We start from the raw sequence: 21,415 nt of genomic DNA on the forward strand, positions 1-21,415 counted from the left end.
TTCCTGCTTGTGTTTTTTGTGTGCTTTTTCTTTTTCGTTTTCCCTTAAGCTAGAATTCTGAAGAAATTCTGATACAAAGTTTGTCATAAAAGATCCACTTACTCTGTCTTTGAAAGTCTCATGTTAATCTGATCTGAGGCCTTCTTAGCCTGTTTTTCTCACTGACAAGCTGAATGGTTGTAAAGAAAATTGATGTTCTGGAATGATTCGTTGTCTTCCTCGAGCCTGGAATGATCTATACAGTGTTATGCGATTTCCACCACAGTTGAGAAAAATGCTTTTAATTCCCTAAGCCAGAAAAGCTCTACAGCTGTCTGTCAGAACTGATGGTAGCCTACTCCCCACTGCACCGCTGCAGAGCAATGTCAAAAATAGTTGTTTTCTGGACTTCTTTCACCTAAAATTCTGTTTCTTGGAAATGTGGATTGAAAAATTGTCTCTGACAGCTGTATAGCACACATTCTGTTCCAGACAAGAACATTTTTTCCTGGTACCAGGAAAGATCACTTTTGTAACAGCTGAAAGGAGGTGGGAGGGGGGGCAGACCAGGGAGGAATGAGAGGGAGAAAAAATGCTTCAGAAAGTCTGTGATTCTTCCCAGGATTTTGTTTAATATTTTCCAGTTCTAACAATCTGGCTACCTGACTACTATAGGAGCTAGACTGTGAGTGGCTTTGAGTCATCACCACTCCACAGGAGTCAGTGGGACTGGTTTTCCTGTTGTTTGGGGGGAGGGTTTGTGTTTTTAATTCCATCCGAATGTTTAACCCAGCAATTTGGGGTGGGGGCATTGCAGTTTGCTATATTCTGAAATGGATAGATACATCAAGTGTAAGTACACCTTCAGAAGCTGGGAGTGACAGTCTTGATTATTAATGGGCCACACGATTTGGAGCCTGTAGTTGTTAGCAAACGGGAAGTGTGAGAGACGAACAACTTATATTCTCCCCCTGACACGATGTGCACTCTACTAGTGACACTATTGTCAGTTCAAAATACCAAAACCTTATGTTGTCTGAGTGTTAAAGCACTTAGCCCATGTCTGCTGCAGAGTTCACGAGGATAGCAGATCACAACCCATAAACATCACTAATTCATTTTACCACGTCTCAGGCCGTTTATGTGATTTACGTGGAGGCAGCTGGTGCTCAACTGGGGATGCTTACTGCTTATGTCAGCCTGATAACTCACATGCATTTTTCTTCCATTTAACTGTTTTTGTATATATCTTTTGTAGTAAATTACAGAATGTGCTCCTCACATTTCCTTTAAGCCCGTTTCTGTGGTGTTTCCTGAATTTTAGTAGTACTTGGTTATGCAAGCGGTCCTGTTGAAGCAAGTTGCCAGAGCAAGTGGTATGCCTTGAAACTGTTGCAGATCAGCTGTTCTGAATGGGTATTTTAATCCGACCATCACACCTCTTTAGTACAAGAGTTTCTAAAACAGTAATTTTACTATTATTCAAAGTATTTTTCTTAGTAAGAGCTCTGCTTGCTTCTTCCTAAATTGCCTTTCCTTACAGTCTGTTCAGACATGAGTCAATATTTTGCTTTTTGTCATGTTTTATTTCACCTTATATATAGAGAGAAATAAAATAGCAATAGTTATTTTAAAGATGATAATAGCATGAATACGTAATGGACTATTTTTATGTGTGAATGGATTAAATTCAAACAGGGATTGCTGACATGTAAAAAAGATAGTTTTGTTCTAGCATTTGTGAGTCATTGATAAAAACAAATTGAATAATCCATTGGACTTTGTTGGATTTTTGTTGGTAGGTGGTGCTAGTTTTTCCTTTTCTTATTGTAACTTTCTAGATTCTTGCATCTTACAATTACATTAGCTTTGTATGCTGGATCTTGCCACAACCTATTGTAAAAACGACAATATTTCTGAACTACTCAATCAATGTTATAAATCCATATGACTGTATTTTATTTTTACCATCCTGAGTGTTCAGATCATTTACACTCACTTCTTAACCTTTATTTTGCATTACAATAAGATTGGAAAATATTTTATGATAATGAAAGAAATAACTGTTGTTAAGATATCCCTAGGCATCTGCAATATTATAATTAGGAGGAAGTTATTTTGAGAATAGTGTTTGCTTAGTAAGACATTGAGTTTATTTTTTTTGAATGACTGACTCATGCAGTGCTCCTGTGGAGGAATTATTATCATTCCTTGGTGAATCTTTATCTCATCATAGGAAAAGAAATGTTTCCATAATGCCATTACAAAATTGTTTTTTATTTTATTTTATCCTACCTATAACCTGCGCCTGTTACTGTGTTTTATCTGCAGCTCAAGTTTAACTTCCACCTTCTTTATTATTAAAAAAGACAAGCGAGCTTCTTGGTTACCTTAAAAATGATTAACTTGTAATGCTCCAGATGTGTCTGTAATAAAAACAAATAGGAAAAGCACTACGGCAGAAAGTAATCAAAAAATGAATTGCAAATAAAGAACAACTGTTAGCGCAGGCATTTTAACCAGTCTTCCACTTGCAGTCTGCATCTAGTCAGACCTGTGTGCTTTGCCTTTCTGGAAGTCCTGTTATTTCAGCAGATGTAAGATTTAGGGGGTTTGGAGCATTTTGCAGAACTCAGGCAATATTGCCTTAGGACCACGTTTGGTGGTTTTGGAGTAGGATGGTTACATGTAGCAAGATTGTTTTTTACTTCCTTTTATTTGTTTTTAAAAGACCTTTAAAGGTGGAACGCTTACCTGTATAAAATACTGCCTCCCTTCTTCCTTCCACCCCAATTCTGTACTGGAGTAGACAGAAATTGTCTTTGCAACACAGAGGATAAGCAGAATGTGTGTTTTATCTGTTGGTACTTCAAGTCATAGTTTCCTCTGTTCCCCTAACACAATAATAAAATTGAGTTTATGCTAACGTATCATCCTGTAAAATGGATGCATGAAATGAAAACTTCTGATAATGTAAAGCAGCATTTTTACATGTGGTTAGACCACTACAGCTGGTTTTGTCCAGTGAATGTCACTCACAGCTGTCATAGTCAAAGTAAGTGAACCTAGTGACAATTAAATTGATGATTTCTTCCATGGGGATACGGGGATGGATATGATGTCTTGGGAGGGGGATCAATCTCATATATGCATAAAAAAAATATGGTTTTATTAAATTTGAATCTGTTGTTTGGAATTCTTCTTTAAGTTTCAGTGAGTATTCATATTGAGCAGGTCTAGTTAGCATAATACACTTTAAGCTTTTGCCATAAACTTCTAAAATTTAAACATAATCGAAACAGCTAATCCAGGAAGGAGGGGAAAAAAAAAAAGTTAACTAGAAACTTATGACTAATTCAATTTCCTGGATAATCTCTCTTTTTTTTTTTTTTTTTTTTTTTTTTCCCCTCTTCTCTTTCCAGAGATTGTAGACTCTGGTAACAGTCAGGAAGTGAGGTACTTCTTTTAAGGTATCTCTCTCCTACGGCCATAGCTGATGACTGCTGCATGAGGGATTATTACTCAAGCATTGTTAAATGAATAGCTGCCTTGCACAAGAGGAAGTTGTTTAAGGAGAACGACTTTGAAGACTGCATTTTCTTTTTCTTTGTAAATCAGTGATTACCGGGAATATAAAATTAGATTTTCAATTGCATTTTCTTCTATTCTGGACATTTCTTCTGTTCAAGTTGAAATACTTGGACTATGCTTCCAGTTACTGTGTAAAGGTTTTAAAGAAAAGCTTTTAGAAGTTTTGGACCCTTCTGTCTACACATCTGGTAAGGTTGTTAGTCTGTAGGGCTTAGCTAGCTGGTTTTGATATTTAGTACTGTCTCTTGTCTGCCTTGGATCTCACATTTCAGGAATACAAGATCAGAGCTAGTAATGGTATAAGTCTCTGCTTAAAGCTGTCTAAACCAAGTGAATAGTTAATAAGGTCAGTATTTATAATTGGGCTGGTTTTGGGGTAGGGGAGATTTGAGAGATTAATTATATTGATGCATATTGATATATAGATAGATATTGATTGATATATATTATATAATTTTATCAGTAAATTTCATCAGAAGTTGTAACTTCTGATAAAATGCTCTTTTAGCACATCTTGATGTTAGTTCCTTTCTATAAACCAAAAGCAAATCAAAACAAGAAGGTTTTCTGCTTCAGTACAGATGATGGGATTTATTTCAGCAAGAAGTAAAATAGTGATGCCAGAGATGGACAGGTTTTAGCTATGTTCCAACAGAGAGAATCTAGTATTAGCTGCTTCTTTCCATCAACAAACTGAGCTTATCCAGAAGTTTGAAGAAAAAAAAATCAAACCCTCTGAATGAATTTGCTCAAATTCAAACTGAAGGAAGGGAAAGATATTCTAAAATTAATGAAGTTAGGGCTAAACAACAGAAGCAAGTAAATAAATGCCTTTGACAAAAGTTGGCAGCCATATGAACTGGATGCTGTCAGACTTTGCTCAGGTATGTTTCCAACAGAGGGCCTAATCTCCTTCCTCAGTCCCTCAACGGATTTAAATGATGAGCAGGTTGTATGGAAGAAGGCAGGAGCTAAGACAAAACAGTGTTGACTTGTGATCTTGAAATAAGAGTAGAAATAATGACCCATTGCTCCAGGCTAGCTGTCCCAACTTAACCCACCATGTTTTGTTTTCTCTCTGATACAGCACAGTTTTCCTTTAAGCTGTCACTTCTGCAGTTAACTATGTTAAACTCAGCTTGAGACAAACCTGAAAGTCTGTTCAGGAGCTTTAGAAAATACAGGAAAAGTTTTCCTATTTATCTAGCAGTGAATGCAACATTGAGCAAAGAAATGGAATTTCAGCAGTCCTAAATAGCTTACGCCCTGGCTCTTTTGAAACATATTTCTTTCTTTTTCTTTGCAGTAATTGAGTAGAGTTGACTTCAGACAGAATGTTGAAACAGCTGGAGACATTGCACGATGCTGTGTTTGTACAGCATTAAGCCAGTTTGGGGAGATGGTGGATGACTTGCCATACCTGACTGATGTACAGTTGGTATTGATTTTAATGATACAAGAGAATTGAGAGTCTGTCGTAATAAGCAGAATGGATCTTTTCTTCCTGTCCAGACACTAATAGACCTGCAGAATAAATTTCCTCTGATAGAAGTCTGGAAGGCAGTGCCATAAATTACCCTAGAAAGGAAATCCAAAGTGGGAGTCCACATAAGGAGACATTCTGCACCACTGTTGCCTTGAGGATGGCAATCTTTGCTGTCTTTGTAGCTATAAAGCCTGGAGATGTCTCAAACTGCATATATACAGGAGAATGGCCTTAGATGTGGAAGGTTCTGTCAGATTTGTTTAGTACTGTTTAGAAACTTGTTTAGTTTCTGTATGACCACTAATCAGAGAGAGAGCTGTTTGCATACTGGAATGGGTGAAAAAGAAAACATCTAATCGTTATAAAACTGAAATGACCAGAGGCTCTCCTGGTTTTAATGTATTTTTCTTTGACCATACCAGTTTAAATTCATCCATATAAAAATGCCTAGTATTAAAAAAATAAAAAATAAAAAAAAATCAATCAATTATCCCCATTCGTGTTTTGGACCTTTATCTTTAGGGAGGATATGAAAAGCACTCGCTACGTATTTATAAATTCTAAAAAGTACATTCTTCTCTCTTCGATAGTATTTTCTGATAGTGTGTTTCTAAACTGTTTTGATTTATTTTACATAATAAAAAGGGAAAAGGTAAGGAGTTCTGTTTACTTTTCTCCAATCCATACTGCTTCATGGAAATCACTTACCCTGTTTGGTGCATGACGAACTGAAGGGTTGAAGTTGCAGTTCTGCCCCAAGGAATTTGTAATTTAATTAAAATATATAAAGCTGTTTTCTCAGATCTCAGTGAAGTTGTTCCACCTTTTTGAATATATATGTGTGTGCAGTCAGCTGAGGACCTGAGTAACAAATTAGAAGTTGTAGTGATTTAATCGTTAAAGTGCACCCAACAAGCTACCCTTCACTGCTGTCAACAGACCTCTCCTCCTTTTGAAAAGTCTGGTTTTGGGGGTCATGGTAGGTAATACTCTCAAAAGGACCTACATCCCATGAAGCGACAGCAGAAGCATGTACTTGCATTTCTTCCTTAGGAGTCACTTAGGAACCAATAAAAACGTAATTCTCTGCACAGTTTCCAGCAAAATGAGATTACAAATATGATTTTTACCAGGAAATCACTGATGAAAAATAGAAACTGAAGACAGGATAGCTTATTTAGAGTGCCCCTCAACTGCTTGGGTTATATGTGGGGCAAGGTGTCAGGCATACAGTTGAGTTGGCATGAGCCCCAGTCTACTGGGTAGCTCGTGGATGGCTTTAGTTTAAGCCTTTGAGCCCAGTTCCTTGTTCGGCATTTTTACCGGTGCCTTGTGCAAAAGCGTCTTTGATCGTGACTACCTTCTAGACATGACAACAGTGAGGTGAATTACAATGCTGAAGTGCATCACACTGTGCAAAAAGTATTCAGACATACCTATCTTAAACGCATAAACATTCTAATTAAAAATTTTATATACATACATATTGCTTATTGAAATTCATACTGCTATGCTAGCTTCATCAGTCTGCCAGAGTCTGAAACTGCAGCATCAAGTACTTAATGAACAGATCCACAAGTAATCTGTAGAAAATGCTTAGAATTAAGACCAAATCTGAGGAGCTTTGTACTTCTTATGACATTTTTCCCCCTTTGGCTTTCATATTATGGAAGCCACATGAAATCAGCAAGGAGTCTTAAACTCATTCTTTGAATGTATTACAAAAACGCTTCAGAGCAGTGCGCTTGCATCTTTCTCAGAATAAGAATGTCTGGCATTTATTTGCTTAGAAAAATAAGAGTTGGATTTGGCATCTTTGCTCTGTGCAGTAAATCAGCATTACTAGGCAAAGTGTTTAGTCTCTTAATAGTACTACTCAAATCCTTCCTTCTCAATGGAAAATTTATGAGAAGCTCTACAAATCTGATGGAATAGAATCAAAACAGTAGGTTCAGGGAGTATAAATCAAATAACATCCTGTTGGTATGCAAATAACAATGTTTTAGACTTACTCTCAGTGTTACAATCCTGAAAATAGAACTTGTGGTGAAATGATTCCTTGTATTTTCTTTTTTTTTTTTTTTTTTTTTTTTTTTTTCATGTTTCCCCTGACAGATATTGTTTAAAATTCTCCTAATGTACTCTCTTTGCTTCATATTTTGCAGGATTATGACTTGAGCCAGCTCCAACAGCCTGACACTGTGGAACCAGATGCCATCAAACCTGTTGGAATCAGACGTCTTGATGAAAGGCCAATCCATGCAGAACCTCAGTATCCGGTCAGATCAGCTGCTCCTCATCCTGGGGACATTGGGGACTTCATTAATGAGGTAAAGGAAAGAAAGGGTTTACTCCTAAGATAAGATAAGCTTTTATATTTTGTTAATTGTGCTCTGCACGAGTAGCTGTTATGTTTGAACATGATAACTTTTTAAAACTTACTTAAACAATTAAAATTGTCTTGCTAGATTTAAGTAAATATGTTCTTTTGAAGTGTGGGCAAATTTAATTAACTCATTCAAACAGAAAGAGAAGATACATCAATTAACTTCTGTATATTTGTATTAATTACATTCATAATACGTTATCAGCTGCAACCACAGTATCTCCAAGCAGGATTATTCTGTGGGTTCCGAGTAATAAATAGACTAACAAAATTATAGTTTAGCCTAAATTCATTTATTAATTCAGAGTAATTTAATAATGGAGGAAGTTCATACTCATTTTCCTTGTACATTACCCTTTGAATCTAGATTAACAGTGGAAGTTCTGTACCTTCAATAAGACCAAAAGAATTCGATCAGATACGATTAGTGAGCAGGGCAGCTAAATTAAATGTTATGTAAGTGTTTTTAATACTTGTCACAGAGCTTTAAAAGTCTCTGTGTTACCTTTGATTCTTCAAATTAATAAAGATAAATGTTAGATTCAGATTATACAGATTGCTCACAGTTGTAAAAGAAATGCTACTACAAATATTTGTTTCATTATTTTAATTACTGGTCATTCTTAAATCATTGGTTTTGTGAAACTTGAGATAGTAGAGTTCATTTCTTGTTCTCATTAATTGCAGGAAAACAAATATTTAGATTATTTTTAAGTTGTAAATTATCGTTTAATAATTCTGTATTCTGTAGATGAGTAGTAGTAGTTAATTATGCTAATTTTCACGTATCTTCTTCGGCAGTTACAGCTGGGCAAGTATTGTAGAGAACTGTTTTTGCAAACATGTTTATTCTTGTTTGTGTTAAAGAAAAATCAGGCTAATACACTTTCTTCTGTGTTAGTAAAGCTGCAGAAAATTGAGTTTGCTCCTAATAAGGTATACAGCGAAGCAATTTTAAAGTATCTACAGGGAGATAACCAGCAGAAAGCTATTCCAGTTAAATGTGTTTTTAAAAGTATCCGGGTTTGTGGAAGACTTGTATTAGAAAGAAGTGGCTCAACAAAGAGGATTTTGCATGCCTTTTACTTCTAAATACAACAATTATTATTGGCTTCTGGAAAACAGTGGACACATGGGAGAATAAGAAACCTCAGTTGCTGACCAAGACAATGTACACACCAGAACTTCCTTGTGCCTATCTTCTTCCAGATGATCATTTTCCCATCCTATACTTACATGAGTGTGACCAGGCAAGTAGGGGGGAAGAACACTAACCTCAATATCCCGAAGAACACACCTCAATATCTTGATTTTCCTTTTCCATGCAGCAGAGTTCACTCTTACAGAGCCTAGACAAGGAATGAGAGTAATTCTGGAAAGCCAGAAAAGGGGCAGAGGTTTGTCCAACCTCCTGTGACTTATAAATTACTCAGCAAACTTTTCTTGCAATGCTGCTTCTCAGTATGTTGTCAGTTCTGAAGAATCTAGCATCAATGTGTACATGGAGATGTAGAAACAGTAGGTGCTGTCCTGATTTAACTCAGTATGTTTATAATCACAGTACTGACAAGCTGAGAATCATTTTCTTACGTTCTTCTTTTGTATTAGGTCAATACCTTTCTTTGTGTTTCCTTTTGCCCATCACCTAAAAGAGAAGGCTTCTTCGAGCTACTCTTATATAATAAAATAACGTAAATAATATCATTGACTCTAAAATAAAATTAACCCTATAATTATATATAAAATTAAAGAAAGCATGGCAATTTTCTTATCTTCAAGTTAGCTGTGAGTTAATTATATCCTCTGATTGGAAGGAACTATCTGAGGCATATTCTATGTTTCAACCATTATATATTTAGCTTATGTATATCATAAGGTATTTCTTTCTTAGGATTTCAGTTTCATTTTACTATGGGGCATTCCACCTAACTCACTCTGAAGCAGACAGTTGCAGCCAAGGTTTCTTCATGCTCAGTTTTGCCAGAAGCCCCAGCAAAATTAAGATTTTATTTCCTCACAACAGTTTTATCTTAATTTGTGTTATATTAAAATTTCCTGTGGCAAATGTGATTCTAAGAAGTCTATTGGGAGAAAAAAAAATCTGGCATTTTACTATAGTAGTTACTATTACAATTAACATTCCAAATTACCAGTGTCTGGAGCATAAACATTCAGGCTGCACAGGTTTTCAACCTCCCTTCAGACAATTCCACCTGCAGCTCATTGTCAGCAACCCTTGCAAGATATACCCAACGTGGTAATTCAGTAGGGAAAAAAACAAAACAAAACAAAAAAAGGTAATTCTTCTGTTTTACATAGAGTAAATTAAAGAAATACCTTTGGTAAAACCTGTGCCAGACATTTCTTAGGACAGCTCAGACAGAAGTTGTGCCAAGCTATGAAAACAAAATAGCAAGATAAGAAAGGGCAAGTTCATTACCTCTGCATCCAAATTTAACATGATTAGGCAAAAAGCTTACTTCTTCTGTAACTACCAGTCGCGCCATAATTTTTTCCTTGGTCAGCCATAACCCATACCATGTGCAAAACTAGCCCAGTTGCTAACTGAACAGAGAGAGGCTTCCTTTCAGTTGCCAGTACCTCGGTAACGAAGTCTGCATTTGCCCCATTGGCTTGAAAAGATTACAAGGCTTTGTGGAGATCAGTCCAGTCTTTTGGAGGACTTGGCTCTGTTCCCAGAGTAGCTGATCAGTCTGATCCTTTGGGATGCTGGCCCACGTGTGGGAATTAATTTAGTCTGTTGAATGCTATGCTCACCAGTAACTCAGACACAGAGCTAGTATTGTTCAGATTGGCCACTGAATTACTCCAGCTTCTGACAAAAAAGAACCATAGTCATTCATTTCAGATGCTAGAGGGTTTAGCTACCATCACCTGAGAAAGCATGGGGTGTTTTTTTCCTCTTACTTCTATTACACAGTCATAGAAACAAAATGTGAAAAAGACCTAGTGAGTCATTTTGTTTCTTTCCCTTCGGAAGTACTTAATTTGTTTTTGTAGTATATTACTTTCTAGCTGTCATCAGTTGTATTAAATCTACTTAACTCAATGAGAAGTATGTAAGTATAAGTATTTTGTAGTGTTCTAATGACTTCTCAGTTGAAAAACAAGTTACAAGTATGATAAAACTTTGAATTATTTTTATAACACTTATAAAGTTAAGATAACACATACAGAGCTATGAAATTTCCAAAATAAGAACGTTCCAAAGGTGCCTTTATAATCAAAATATGTTTTGCAGGCATAAGCTAAATGACCTCGGGGACTTTCTTGTTTTGTCTATTTCAATGGATAGATGAATCTCTAATTTAAGGGGGGAGGGAAAAACCTTCTTTTCTTCCAGTTCAGTGTACAAACAAGTCAGGGAAATAAGTCATGTGTTATTAAGAATCCTCTGTAGACTTTTTTTTCCATTTTGAGCTTTTTAAAACATAACCTACAGAGTGTGGAGCATAATTAATGCTTAGAAGAGTCGGGATTTGCAGGACAGTATCAATCAGACCTGTTTGCAGAAGCTTTGTTAAACCTGTTTTCAAAAACCACCTATGCTGTCCTTAGAAATCTTAAACAAATTATGTTGTGGTGCAGAGTTTGTGGCTAAGAATATATTTATAATCAATAGAGGACATAGCCTGAGGTAAATTAAATTTAAATTACAAACTAAAGGTCTCATCCCATGAGGACATGGAGGACCCTCAATTCATTCTTAGTAAATGGTTATTGATACAGTGCACCTCTAAGCAGAGTAAAAGTCGCTGTATGTTTTCTGTTTTCTCTTGTCAAGTGAAAAACATATTGAATCAGTCTTTCATATTTCCTGGTAAGGCTCTATTCTTCTATTCTCATCAAAAGTTAGTTGAACCCGATTAAGTAGTAGGATTAATGAAAATAGAAGTGCTAGATCTCTGATTTTGTAAAGTTTCATGTTAGTTTGAGATTTTGTGGGTTCTTTTTTCCCTTGATTTGAGACAAATTAAGAATGCTGCACATACCAAGCAAGCATAATTTAAGGTTACCATTGTTCCTCAGTCAAGACACTGCTGTAGTCTTTCCTATTCCTCTGCAAAATGTGTAAAGGAGGAAGAGGAAAAAGTGAGGTTGCTACTCAGTCTGTTCTAGGTCTCAAGCTCTCCTTTGTATTGTCACGGCATTACTGGTTTTCACATCAGCTGTTCTTGTGTCTGCTTTTGTGCATTGCAAGTATAACAAATGCAAAGAAATGTGACTTGATCCTCCTGAAAGATGGAGAACTAAGCATGTGTCTCAGCAATTCAGCTGTTGAATAATCTGCTCTTTATAATAAAAGTTTTGGGTTTTCAGATCAGGAACTTGTATTCTAAATAAATACAAGAAATCCACTGTTCTGAGATTCTTGAGCACATCTGGGAAAGACTGAGGGATTTTTTTTTGAGAAGTGGTTGACAATGCCATTTCAGTAAAATGAGAAGTTCTTGGCAACCATTTTTTGCCTTCTCAGTCGTGCCAATACAGCACGTTGTGGTACCACCTGTTGAAAGGGAAGCAGAAAGGTGGCAATACTGAAACCACAGGGAGCTTCATAAGTCGATTTCATTGCCTAAGGTAACATTGAGCATCTCCAGCTTCAGACATGCTGTAGAACCCAGCAGTGGAGCAAAGCAGTGCACTGAGTAGGTTCAGAGAGTATGCTTAGGAGAGAGGAATGTAAAAAAACACCACTACGGTATTCCTTCACTATCTTACCGTGTAACTTCCCATACAAATATGGCAGAGAACTTGGTTGTCTTTTGAAGAGTTAAAGACTAAGTTCAGTTGTTATACTGTGAGTCTGAGGAATTTTTGGCCAAAAGATAGGGGCAACTATCATTGTAACTTGGGCTGTGGAGTTGAGTCAGTACTTCCATAGCACGGCCCGTAGCTCTCTGAAGAAAATGGGTTACACAGTAAGAGCAACCTTTGAAACAGTGCATTTGTCAGTGGGGTACTATCTCGTAAGTCAGTAGCTCAAAACCAGTTTTAATTTTAAATGCTATCATAATCCTGGCAGCAAATTGCAAAAAGCCAACATTCCCTGTGGAAAGAAAAGGCAGAAGGATGTTGCCTACCTTCTTGGTGTGGATGGCTGACAGGCATGAGAATTTCTGCAGTCACATAGGAAAATACTTTGTTCACTGATTTTAATAAATTAGAATCCAATGTTTAGCTGGCTGTTCCTAGGCAGAATATCAGGGAAATAATATTTCCTCTCCAAACCACCTTTGTAAATGACTTTTCACACACAGACACCTGAGATTCATACTGCAGCACTCCTTAAGCTCAAGCTTATTCTCCTTCCCTGTCACCTGTGTTCGAAAAGCATGGGACTCCATCACCCCAACCAAGCTAAAGGGAAGGTACAAATATTGCAAGGCCAGCTAGTGCCTGAGAAGTTTAGTTGCATTTCTGCTTCAGCAGCAGAAACGGAGAGAAAGCCTTAGAACTATTTCAAGCTTTGAAGCTGAACAGGGGAAGAATGCTTGCTTGCTGTTGCATTTTAGGAATCTTGAATTATTTGTCCATACTGTGGCCATCACGATGGAAAAAATCCAAAGAGAAAGATAATGAGTATCGTGAATTACGTTTATCAGATAATTCAAAATTATCCTTCTTGTGCAGGCTATTGATAGCCTGCTTGATGTTGTTATATGTGTGAAATGATCATTTTAAGTCCAAAGTATGTTCTTGAATGGAGGTTGCTAGCTTGATAAATATGCTGGGCCTTTCCAGCATTGATTTGCAAAATTAGTACATTTTTCACGCTTCTAAATTATTTTAGGTGATAGAAATGAGGATTCTCTTATTAATACTATATGCTTTAATTAATGGTATTATTTTAGCATATATCTAGGAAGAAAAACAGCTATTTCCATTACATCACTTTCAGACTAAACAGTTCGTGATTGAGAGAAAAACATCCTTTTTTTTAATGAAAATGTTAAATAATTAAAAGGATGCGCATTAATCCTTCAAAAAATGAATGTAAGAATGTGTTTCTTTAAAGAAATAGACAACCATTAAAAATTGAAAAGAAAATTGGCACAAATAGCACTGGTTAAAATTATTTTAACAGTGAGCAACATAGAGTCTTATCTAAGTCTTCAAGAATTTTGGCAGTCATACTATTCCTCATTGGTGTCTGCCAGAGTAGATCATCTTGAAAGTGCAGAAGATCTTGAAGAATCATTGCTAATCCTGTGGAAGAAACTGTGACGTTGAAAAATCCAAAACACAAGAGAGCTTGCTTTCACTTTTAACTTCAGGCTGCAGCCCATTATATTCAACTTGTAACTTCCCAGAATAAATGTCTCTCGCCACAGAGCAATTGCTGCATATACTAAAATTAAATTTATTGTTTAGGTTTGCACCTATGTAAGAAAACAGGGAAAAGTATCTTCTTTAGAAGAAGTGTCATTCTTTCCCTACTTGTCCCTTGTTAATTTATTTTGGTTTTAGTTTAGGTTATTCAGCCATAGAGAGTAGAAGTTTAAAATTACTGAAGACCCAGTATTTGTGCGTTGATAACATGACTGCTTTGAAACAAAGAAACAGAAATGGTTTTAGTGATGTATTTGGCTTTGATGTCTTTTCTTGTGTGTGTTTTATGAAGAGCAGATAGAATCTTATGGGTGGCAAAACACATACGGCTTAAGCCAACATATTGTATCTTTTTCACACAGCAGTCTACAGAGGTACATTAATTTTGCAGAACTGACTAAATATGGCTTTTGGCACACACAGATGGACCTGCAGGCCAGCGATGTCAGTGGATATGTTATTGGCCATGTGAGATGGCTGTTAAAGCAAATCTTTGCAAACATGCATATTTTTCCTATCCCATCTGTCTGTTTAACCAGTCCCATATTGCTCATGCCTCAGGTTGTGAGCTGTGTAGCTCTGAAAGTGTATATTTATTAGCATTGTTTCCTTGTGTAGTAATGTTCTCTTACAGTTTTGTTAGAGCTGCATGTACAGTTACATTCAAAATGTCCAGTGCTTAATGCTGGAAACCCGTCAGTGAATCCTGTTCTGCTTGACATGAACCACAGACAAACAAGAACTTGGTTTTCTCAGGCGGTGGTTGGTAGATAACTGCACTGCGATGTTCCAGTTACTTGCTGCCTCTCTCTGATACAGAGCTTACTTCTTTCTTTTCTCCCTTTCATGATTACAGGGACTTAAAGCAGCCGACAATGACCCTACAGCCCCACCATATGACTCCCTCTTAGTCTTTGACTATGAAGGAAGTGGCTCCACTGCTGGATCCTTGAGCTCTCTTAACTCCTCAAGTAGTGGTGGTGAGCAAGACTATGACTACCTAAATGACTGGGGCCCACGTTTCAAGAAACTTGCTGATATGTACGGTGGAGGTGATGACTGAACTTCAAAGTGAACTTTGTTTTTGGACAAGTACAAACATTTCAACTGATATTCCCCAAAAGCATACAGAAGCTAGGCTTTAACTTTGTAGTCTACTAGCACAAGTGCTTGCTGAAGGCTTTGGCATAGGCTGCAAACCAATTTGGGCTCCGTGGAATATCAGTGATCCAATGCTGTTTGGAAAAAAATATTGAGCTCAGTTACACTTGAATTTTACAGTACAGAAGCACTGGGATTTTATGTGCCTTTTTGTACCTTTTTCAGATCGGAATTAGTTTTATGTTTAAGGCTTTAATGGTACTGATTTATGAAATGATGCATTAAAGAGACAAAATATGTTGGGGTGGGGAGGAGTAAGGTGAATCACAATATGCTTCAACATGCTTTTGTTACATCGCATTGCTTTTATTAAAATAAGGAGATTAAAACTTAAAAAAAAAAATCCTCGTGGAACAATTTTATTATTTGGGAGAGAAGACCATGAGGTGGAACAATGTACATTACTTCTAGTTTTAGATGTTAGGGGATTTTTTTCACTAAAATTCTAAAACTTATGCAGCTGGTTGCAAATAAAGGGAGTTTTCATATCACCAGTTTGTAGCAGAATTGATTTTTTTTTCCTTACGCTAGAATGTTAGACACATTTCGGTCTTAATCCATGTACACTTTTTTTCTTTTTTTTTTTTTTTTTTAATTTCTAGTACTTTTTCCCACTTCACTGTAAAAATGGTATGTGTACATAATGTTTTATTGGCATAGTCTGTGGAGAAGTGCAGAAACTTCAGAACATGTGTATGTATTATTTGGACTATGGATTCAGGTTTTTGCATGTTTATATCTTTCGTTATGGATAAAGTATTTACAAAACAAGTTGAAAACAAGTGACATTGATTCAATTGTTGAACTGTAGTTAGAGTACTCAATATTTTTTTTATTTTTATTTTTATTATTTTTTTTGTTTGTTTGGGGAGGGAGAAAAGTTCTTAGCACAAAAGTTTTACATAATTTGTACCAAAAAAGGGGGGAGGGGAGTTGGCCTAATACTGGTGGCACGAGTAAATATACAGTATGTTTTGGGGGTGGGGAGGGAAGGGGGAAGGAGCTTTCAAACTGGAGAGACTTCTGAGAACAGCTTTGCCTCTGTATTGTGTACCAGAATATGAATGATACACCTCTGACCCCAACGTTCTGAATAAAATGCTAATTTTGGATCTGGTGCTTGGTTTGGCTTTTTTTTTTTTTTTTTTTTTTTCCCTACCTGGGCAGCCCTGACTATAGTAAATAAAACATACACAAAGCACATTAGAATTGTGTGAGATGTGCATTTCTTTAGCATGTAATACTGCTGGACTACAAATAAGCTGCATACAGGAGAAAGTTTGGCACAAAATTGGAAGGCAGGTTCTCAGATGAAGCCAAGTGATCTGTGCCATTTCTGGTAATTCAAAACTTTCAGATCCATCTAGATGACTAACTTTAATGTATATTATCTAAATAACAAAGCTTGCATCATTTTTGTCTCATTTCTCGATTGACAGTTTAATGATTTTATGATTATGCTGCTGGTTGCATAAACAAATAAATTAGAGGTCCTGGCAGTCATCTGCTACCTGAACTTTCTCATGCTGAAGTAAAGGCAAATCCCCTGTTAACTTCTGTGCAGGTCACAGCATGTCCTTCAAGGAGAATGCTTGCAGTCATGGAACTTTATCATAAAGTCCTTTTAGGAGATTAGTCATCACTAGTCATGTTTCTAACCTGTTAAAATGATATATTTGCAAACAAAGCAAGCACAGTAGGTGCAGCAATTCTGCCTTCATTCACTTGCAACAATCTGCTCAGGTTTAATGTCTACATTTACGCTCGTTAAGGGCCTAATTGTGAACAGTGTGAAGCCCAAACTCAGCAGAAACACCACATTTCCACAGGCTGTTGAGAGAATTGGAGCAGCGGGAAGGGATCCAGGCCCCAGGAGTAGTGCAGCAGCCTTCTGCGCTGGGAAGGCTTGGAAGGCAGTTGGTCTGTGGGTGATGCTCTTCAGCATGATGCCACTTCAGTGCTTTCTCAGCACTCCAACCCTCATTTACATAATGTGACTGTGATTTCCAGAGGTGAATCCTGAAATATGAGTCAGAGTGCATTATATACTGCATATGACGATAATTACAAAGCGTGGTATCTCTTCCTCACTGAGCTTTTCATAGGAATGTTTCCTTTCTTTCTCTTATTCCTGATGATGCCAGTGAATGTGCTTAGGGACAGCAGTCCTCTCAGATTGGAATACATCCCTTTAGTGTCTGCATACCTGGCTATTACTTACCTCATGCATTAGCTTGATGCTGAAAAAAAAAGTATTTTTTCAGTAACGTGTCAAAATTATCAATGAGCTTCTTTAAGCTATTTCCATATTAATTAGTGGTGTGGGGAAAAAAATAGAGTGGGATGCATAATTGAAAATCTGACTATGCGTAGTTAAGTAAGGAAAATTTTATAAAAGGCAGGATTTAAATTGTGAATTCATGTTAAGCAAAAAGCCACGTTTAGCATGTTGTTTTTTTTTTTTTCCATATTCTGTAATTTATACAAAAATGTATTTTAAGCATAATAATTCTGTTGGTTTTGGTATTTGGAACCAAAAAATTGGAAATGCTAGACGAACTTAATTGAGATTGAATGCTAAAAGATAAGGAGGCAGAAAGGTCTGTGAAAGACTTCCAGTTTTTACTATAGCCCATTATTTTGTTTAAATGCAGTAGATGTCATTTTTTGTGAATACTCAGCTCTTTTGGACAGCAATAGGAGCTCATGCATTTTGAGTATTAATATATCCATTTATCTCTGTCTTGATCAGACAAGCTTACAACTCTGTCTACAGCAGCTTTGCAATTCTAGCAGTGGTTCTCAAACCTAGCGTTAGGTCAGCGTTAGATCTGCTAAACAGAATGAAGAATGAAATAATTATGAAATAATAGAATAGAATGAAATCATTTTTTGTATCTCATACGTTTACAAGGAAAAATAAAATGTTTGAACTGACCCTCGTTCATTGAGCTTCAGGTTTGTTGCTATTACAGAAATGTGGAAACAGGTTTAGTCTAATATGCTCAGAGGGCTACACTGAGAGGAAGAGGATGGCCAACCTGTGACCCTGCAGTTGTCTGGGGAAATTCTGGCTGCCTTGAGCGGTAATATGTACTGTTTCTGCCTTGTAGACGCTGTATCCAAGGGAAGTTATTGGCAAGAAGTAAAGCTGCAGAAGATTTTCCATCTCAGTTTTTCCAGTTTCTATTTCCTTTCAAGGATAGTCCCTTGTAGACTATGTTCTTCTGAACTTTGGGTCTGTAAAGAGGAGGAGGAGAAAGGTCTTTGTTGGGAATGAATGTCTTAAATGGACACAGAAGACCTCAGATACAAGTAGAACTAGCTTCCTGTGTTTCTTCAGGGATTCCCAAGTACTGGTGACGGATGTTAATACACATCCCACAACAGTCTAAACCATGTTTACACTTCCTTCAAGTAGCTGAACTAAGTAGTACTTGAGTTTTCAACTGGTGATTTTATTGGTGTTGATGCCCGCTCTGGCTGTGCTGTAGCACTGTTACAAGCTGGCTGTAAAACTCACTGTGATCTTTCTGAATTACAAAAGACCCACATAAATCAGTTTGATAAGGCAGACAATAAGCACTGCCTTCTTCCATTACTCCATGTTATTTTGTCTTTCTTGACTCTGCTATATAAAATGTTTATAAATTCATGTAAATTTTAAATGTAAGATGTTTAATTTAGTGTCTGAATTGCACTGCTTTGCAGACAGACAATGTTTCTCAGTTGCAAACAAAAACATTTTAGACAGCCACTTACTTTCTTTTGGTGCCAAATTAGCAAAGTTTGCTTTAAAAACCACGTGAAGACTGCTTCTTGGGAGTTCTGCTTTTTGGTACGTATCATTTCTGGAACCCTACCAAGTTCCTCATGCTGAAGAGGGTTTCTATTTACTCCGCCTTGGCCCCATTCACCTTAACACACAAGGTAAAGTGTTTTCTGATAAGGGATGGGACACAAATTGCCAAAAGGGTCTCTCAAATCTGTCAGTAGTCGTTCAAGATGTCACAGGTGAGCTACTGCCTGTTCTTATCTTAGACAGCTACTCCCAGCTTCCTTAGGAGCCTTCCTTCTAGCAGAAGTAGCATGTTTTTAACAAATTCACTTTTCTGGGTCAGGAATGTGAAAGCGGAGTACCTGCCTGCTGTTACCTCAGTCAATATTAATTATTCAAATAAGATGCTGCAGTCACTTAAATGCATTAATACACAATCCACAACGGTATGTTTTATACACATGGTTTTCCTCATTCAGCCAGAGATGGTCTACATTCATACAATGCCCTTTTTTCATTTCTTTTAAGTAAGCTTTTCTTCTTTTTATTTACTCTAGCAAGGATCTTTCCTAGGAGTTTCTCTAAAGCATGGGATAATTGCTCTTTGCTTAATATATGCCACAGGAAAAAAAAAAAAAAAAAAAAAAAAAAAAACAGGAATAATGAGTTCATCGATAATGATGAATTTTCCATGTAATAACAAAGCCCAGATGGGAAACAGAAAAGGATGAGAATGGCTAAAGTAAAACACGCTAAGCACTTCCATGGATTCAAGGTACTTTTGTTGAATACAGGCAGGGAAAGAGTATCATCCCCTTTGATCAACCAACATAAGGTCCTCTCCAACCACCCTGCTGCTCTTGGAATGGCCAAGCTGCTGTTTCCAGTGTAATGGAGAACCTGCAGATGCCTCTTCTCTGGAGCTCCCAGTGTAATGTTGCTTCTTTCATTCTGGGGTATGTTTCACCACATTTCACCTGATTTTCCCACTCAATTCAGCAAGATAATTAAGCAGTGCCAAAACTCACTCAAATCAGACTGCATATTCTTCAACTGGCAGCCTCACAGAATCAAGGCTTTGGTCTTGTTTTGGTTTGGTGGTTTTGCTGTAGATGTCAGGATCTGTTCTCAATGTAGCAATAGCTGGGAGGACTAGTCTCCTTTTGGAATGTTAGTATCCCCTGAAACCGCTGGGGATTTCTAAGACATCTAAAACTGTAGCAATTGCCAGTAGTGTAGTAGATAAATATGTTTGCATGGTCTTGATTTTTCTGTCACAGAATGGCAAACACTAATATGACAACGGGAGGTTGCAGTCCCCATGGAGCTCTTTGGAAAGATTAATCAGGGTGAGGTGGTGGGCATGTGCTCTCTGAACTGTTCTCTGTGCAGTTCTAGCTGTAGAGATTGCATATATATGTGTGCGTGTGTGATGAACAGATGCTGCTCAGATTTAGGTGTAGTCACAGCTCTCTTTCCCCTCTTCCCTGAGTACATGCAAGCCACCCACATACGACCCCCAAAACATAAAGCATAAATGGAGCTCCTGGACACCCATGTCTCATCTCTTTCCTCCTCAGCATTCCCTTATCACCTTTATAATCAGACACTACCTGGAGAAGAAATGCCCATTATTTTCTCATTGCTTTTATCTTTCTTCTAATGTGCTCCCTCCCTCTCCCTGGTCCTCCTATTTTTTTATATGAAGTATTTAGGATAATTGGTTTGGTTCATGAATTACCATTGTTGCTTGCTGCTATTCCCCACTCCTAGTGTATCTAGTATATTTATAAAGTCCTTTTGGTTTTCATTAACAAATTCTGCTTTTCTAGCTCTCTTGACAAGCCTGAGAGAATAATTTTGTATTCTCCTTTCCCCCTTTCAGTTTCTGTAACCAGATCTTTTGCTGCTCTTTTCAGACCTTTGATCCACCCCCTGTAGCTAAAATAAATGGTCAAACTCTTCTTCGTTTAAGCAGGTGTCTTTCTTTCTTTCTTTCTTTCTTTCTTTCTTTCTTTCTTTCTTTCTTGGGCAAACATTCCTGTTGACTTCATATTTTTCTTCATGGCACCCAGAAAAAAAAAAAAAAAAAAGGATTTTGCATTGTTCATAATAGCTTATATTTATGACTATTTCAAAAATATATTTCTTTTGAGAGGCTTTCTTTTAATACACTGATGCATTTGTAAACCTCATGATGGTATGCATTTATGCAATTTACTGAAACCACCTCCAAGTGGTTCACACTCTCCTGCAGAGTCTAAAAACTGGTTCTGAAAGCAACATATTTTGCTCTGGGTATGAATAATAAATAGCAGCATTGTGCAAATTACTTTTATACTTCTGCTTCTGAAGATAAAATTTGTTGATGTAGTATGCGTGGATAAAGACAGACAGATCTGTGGGCCCACCCCTTCTGTGTTCCTTGTTACTGAAGTTTGATTATTATATTACATTTGTTATCTGCAGTACTGCAGGGTGAGCTTATAAAAACCCAGCTGTCTCTGTGCTCCATAAATCAAAAGTAATGGCCAGATAATCAAAATTATGTTCCAATTCTAGAACATTCATTACTGGTGGCATTGTATAAAGCAGATATAAAAACAAGCGGAGTTTTTGTGCTAGGATGATTACAGGGAATTACACTAAAAACATAGAATCATTGCTGGTATGTTTTGAC

At 36.9% G+C, this 21,415-nt stretch overlaps 1 protein-coding gene across 1 annotated transcript in view; it reads left to right on the plus strand.

Annotated features, from left to right (window-relative positions):
• CDH2 (cadherin 2) overlaps window positions 1-14,859 on the plus strand; it is a gene marked incomplete at both ends in the record, with an annotated part of 118,951 nt that extends 104,092 nt beyond the window's left edge. The window contains 2 exons of the mRNA XM_084306887.1: window positions 7,222-7,386; window positions 14,653-14,859. Coding sequence (XP_084163013.1) covers window positions 7,222-7,386; window positions 14,653-14,859 — 372 coding nt within the window. The remainder of the gene's footprint in view (window positions 1-7,221; window positions 7,387-14,652) is intronic.
• Window positions 14,860-21,415: the final 6,556 nt, after the last annotated feature.

This window comes from Netta rufina (genome assembly GCF_964035555.1).
Source record: "Netta rufina genome assembly, chromosome: 2".
Taxonomy (NCBI): Eukaryota; Metazoa; Chordata; class Aves; order Anseriformes; family Anatidae; genus Netta; species Netta rufina.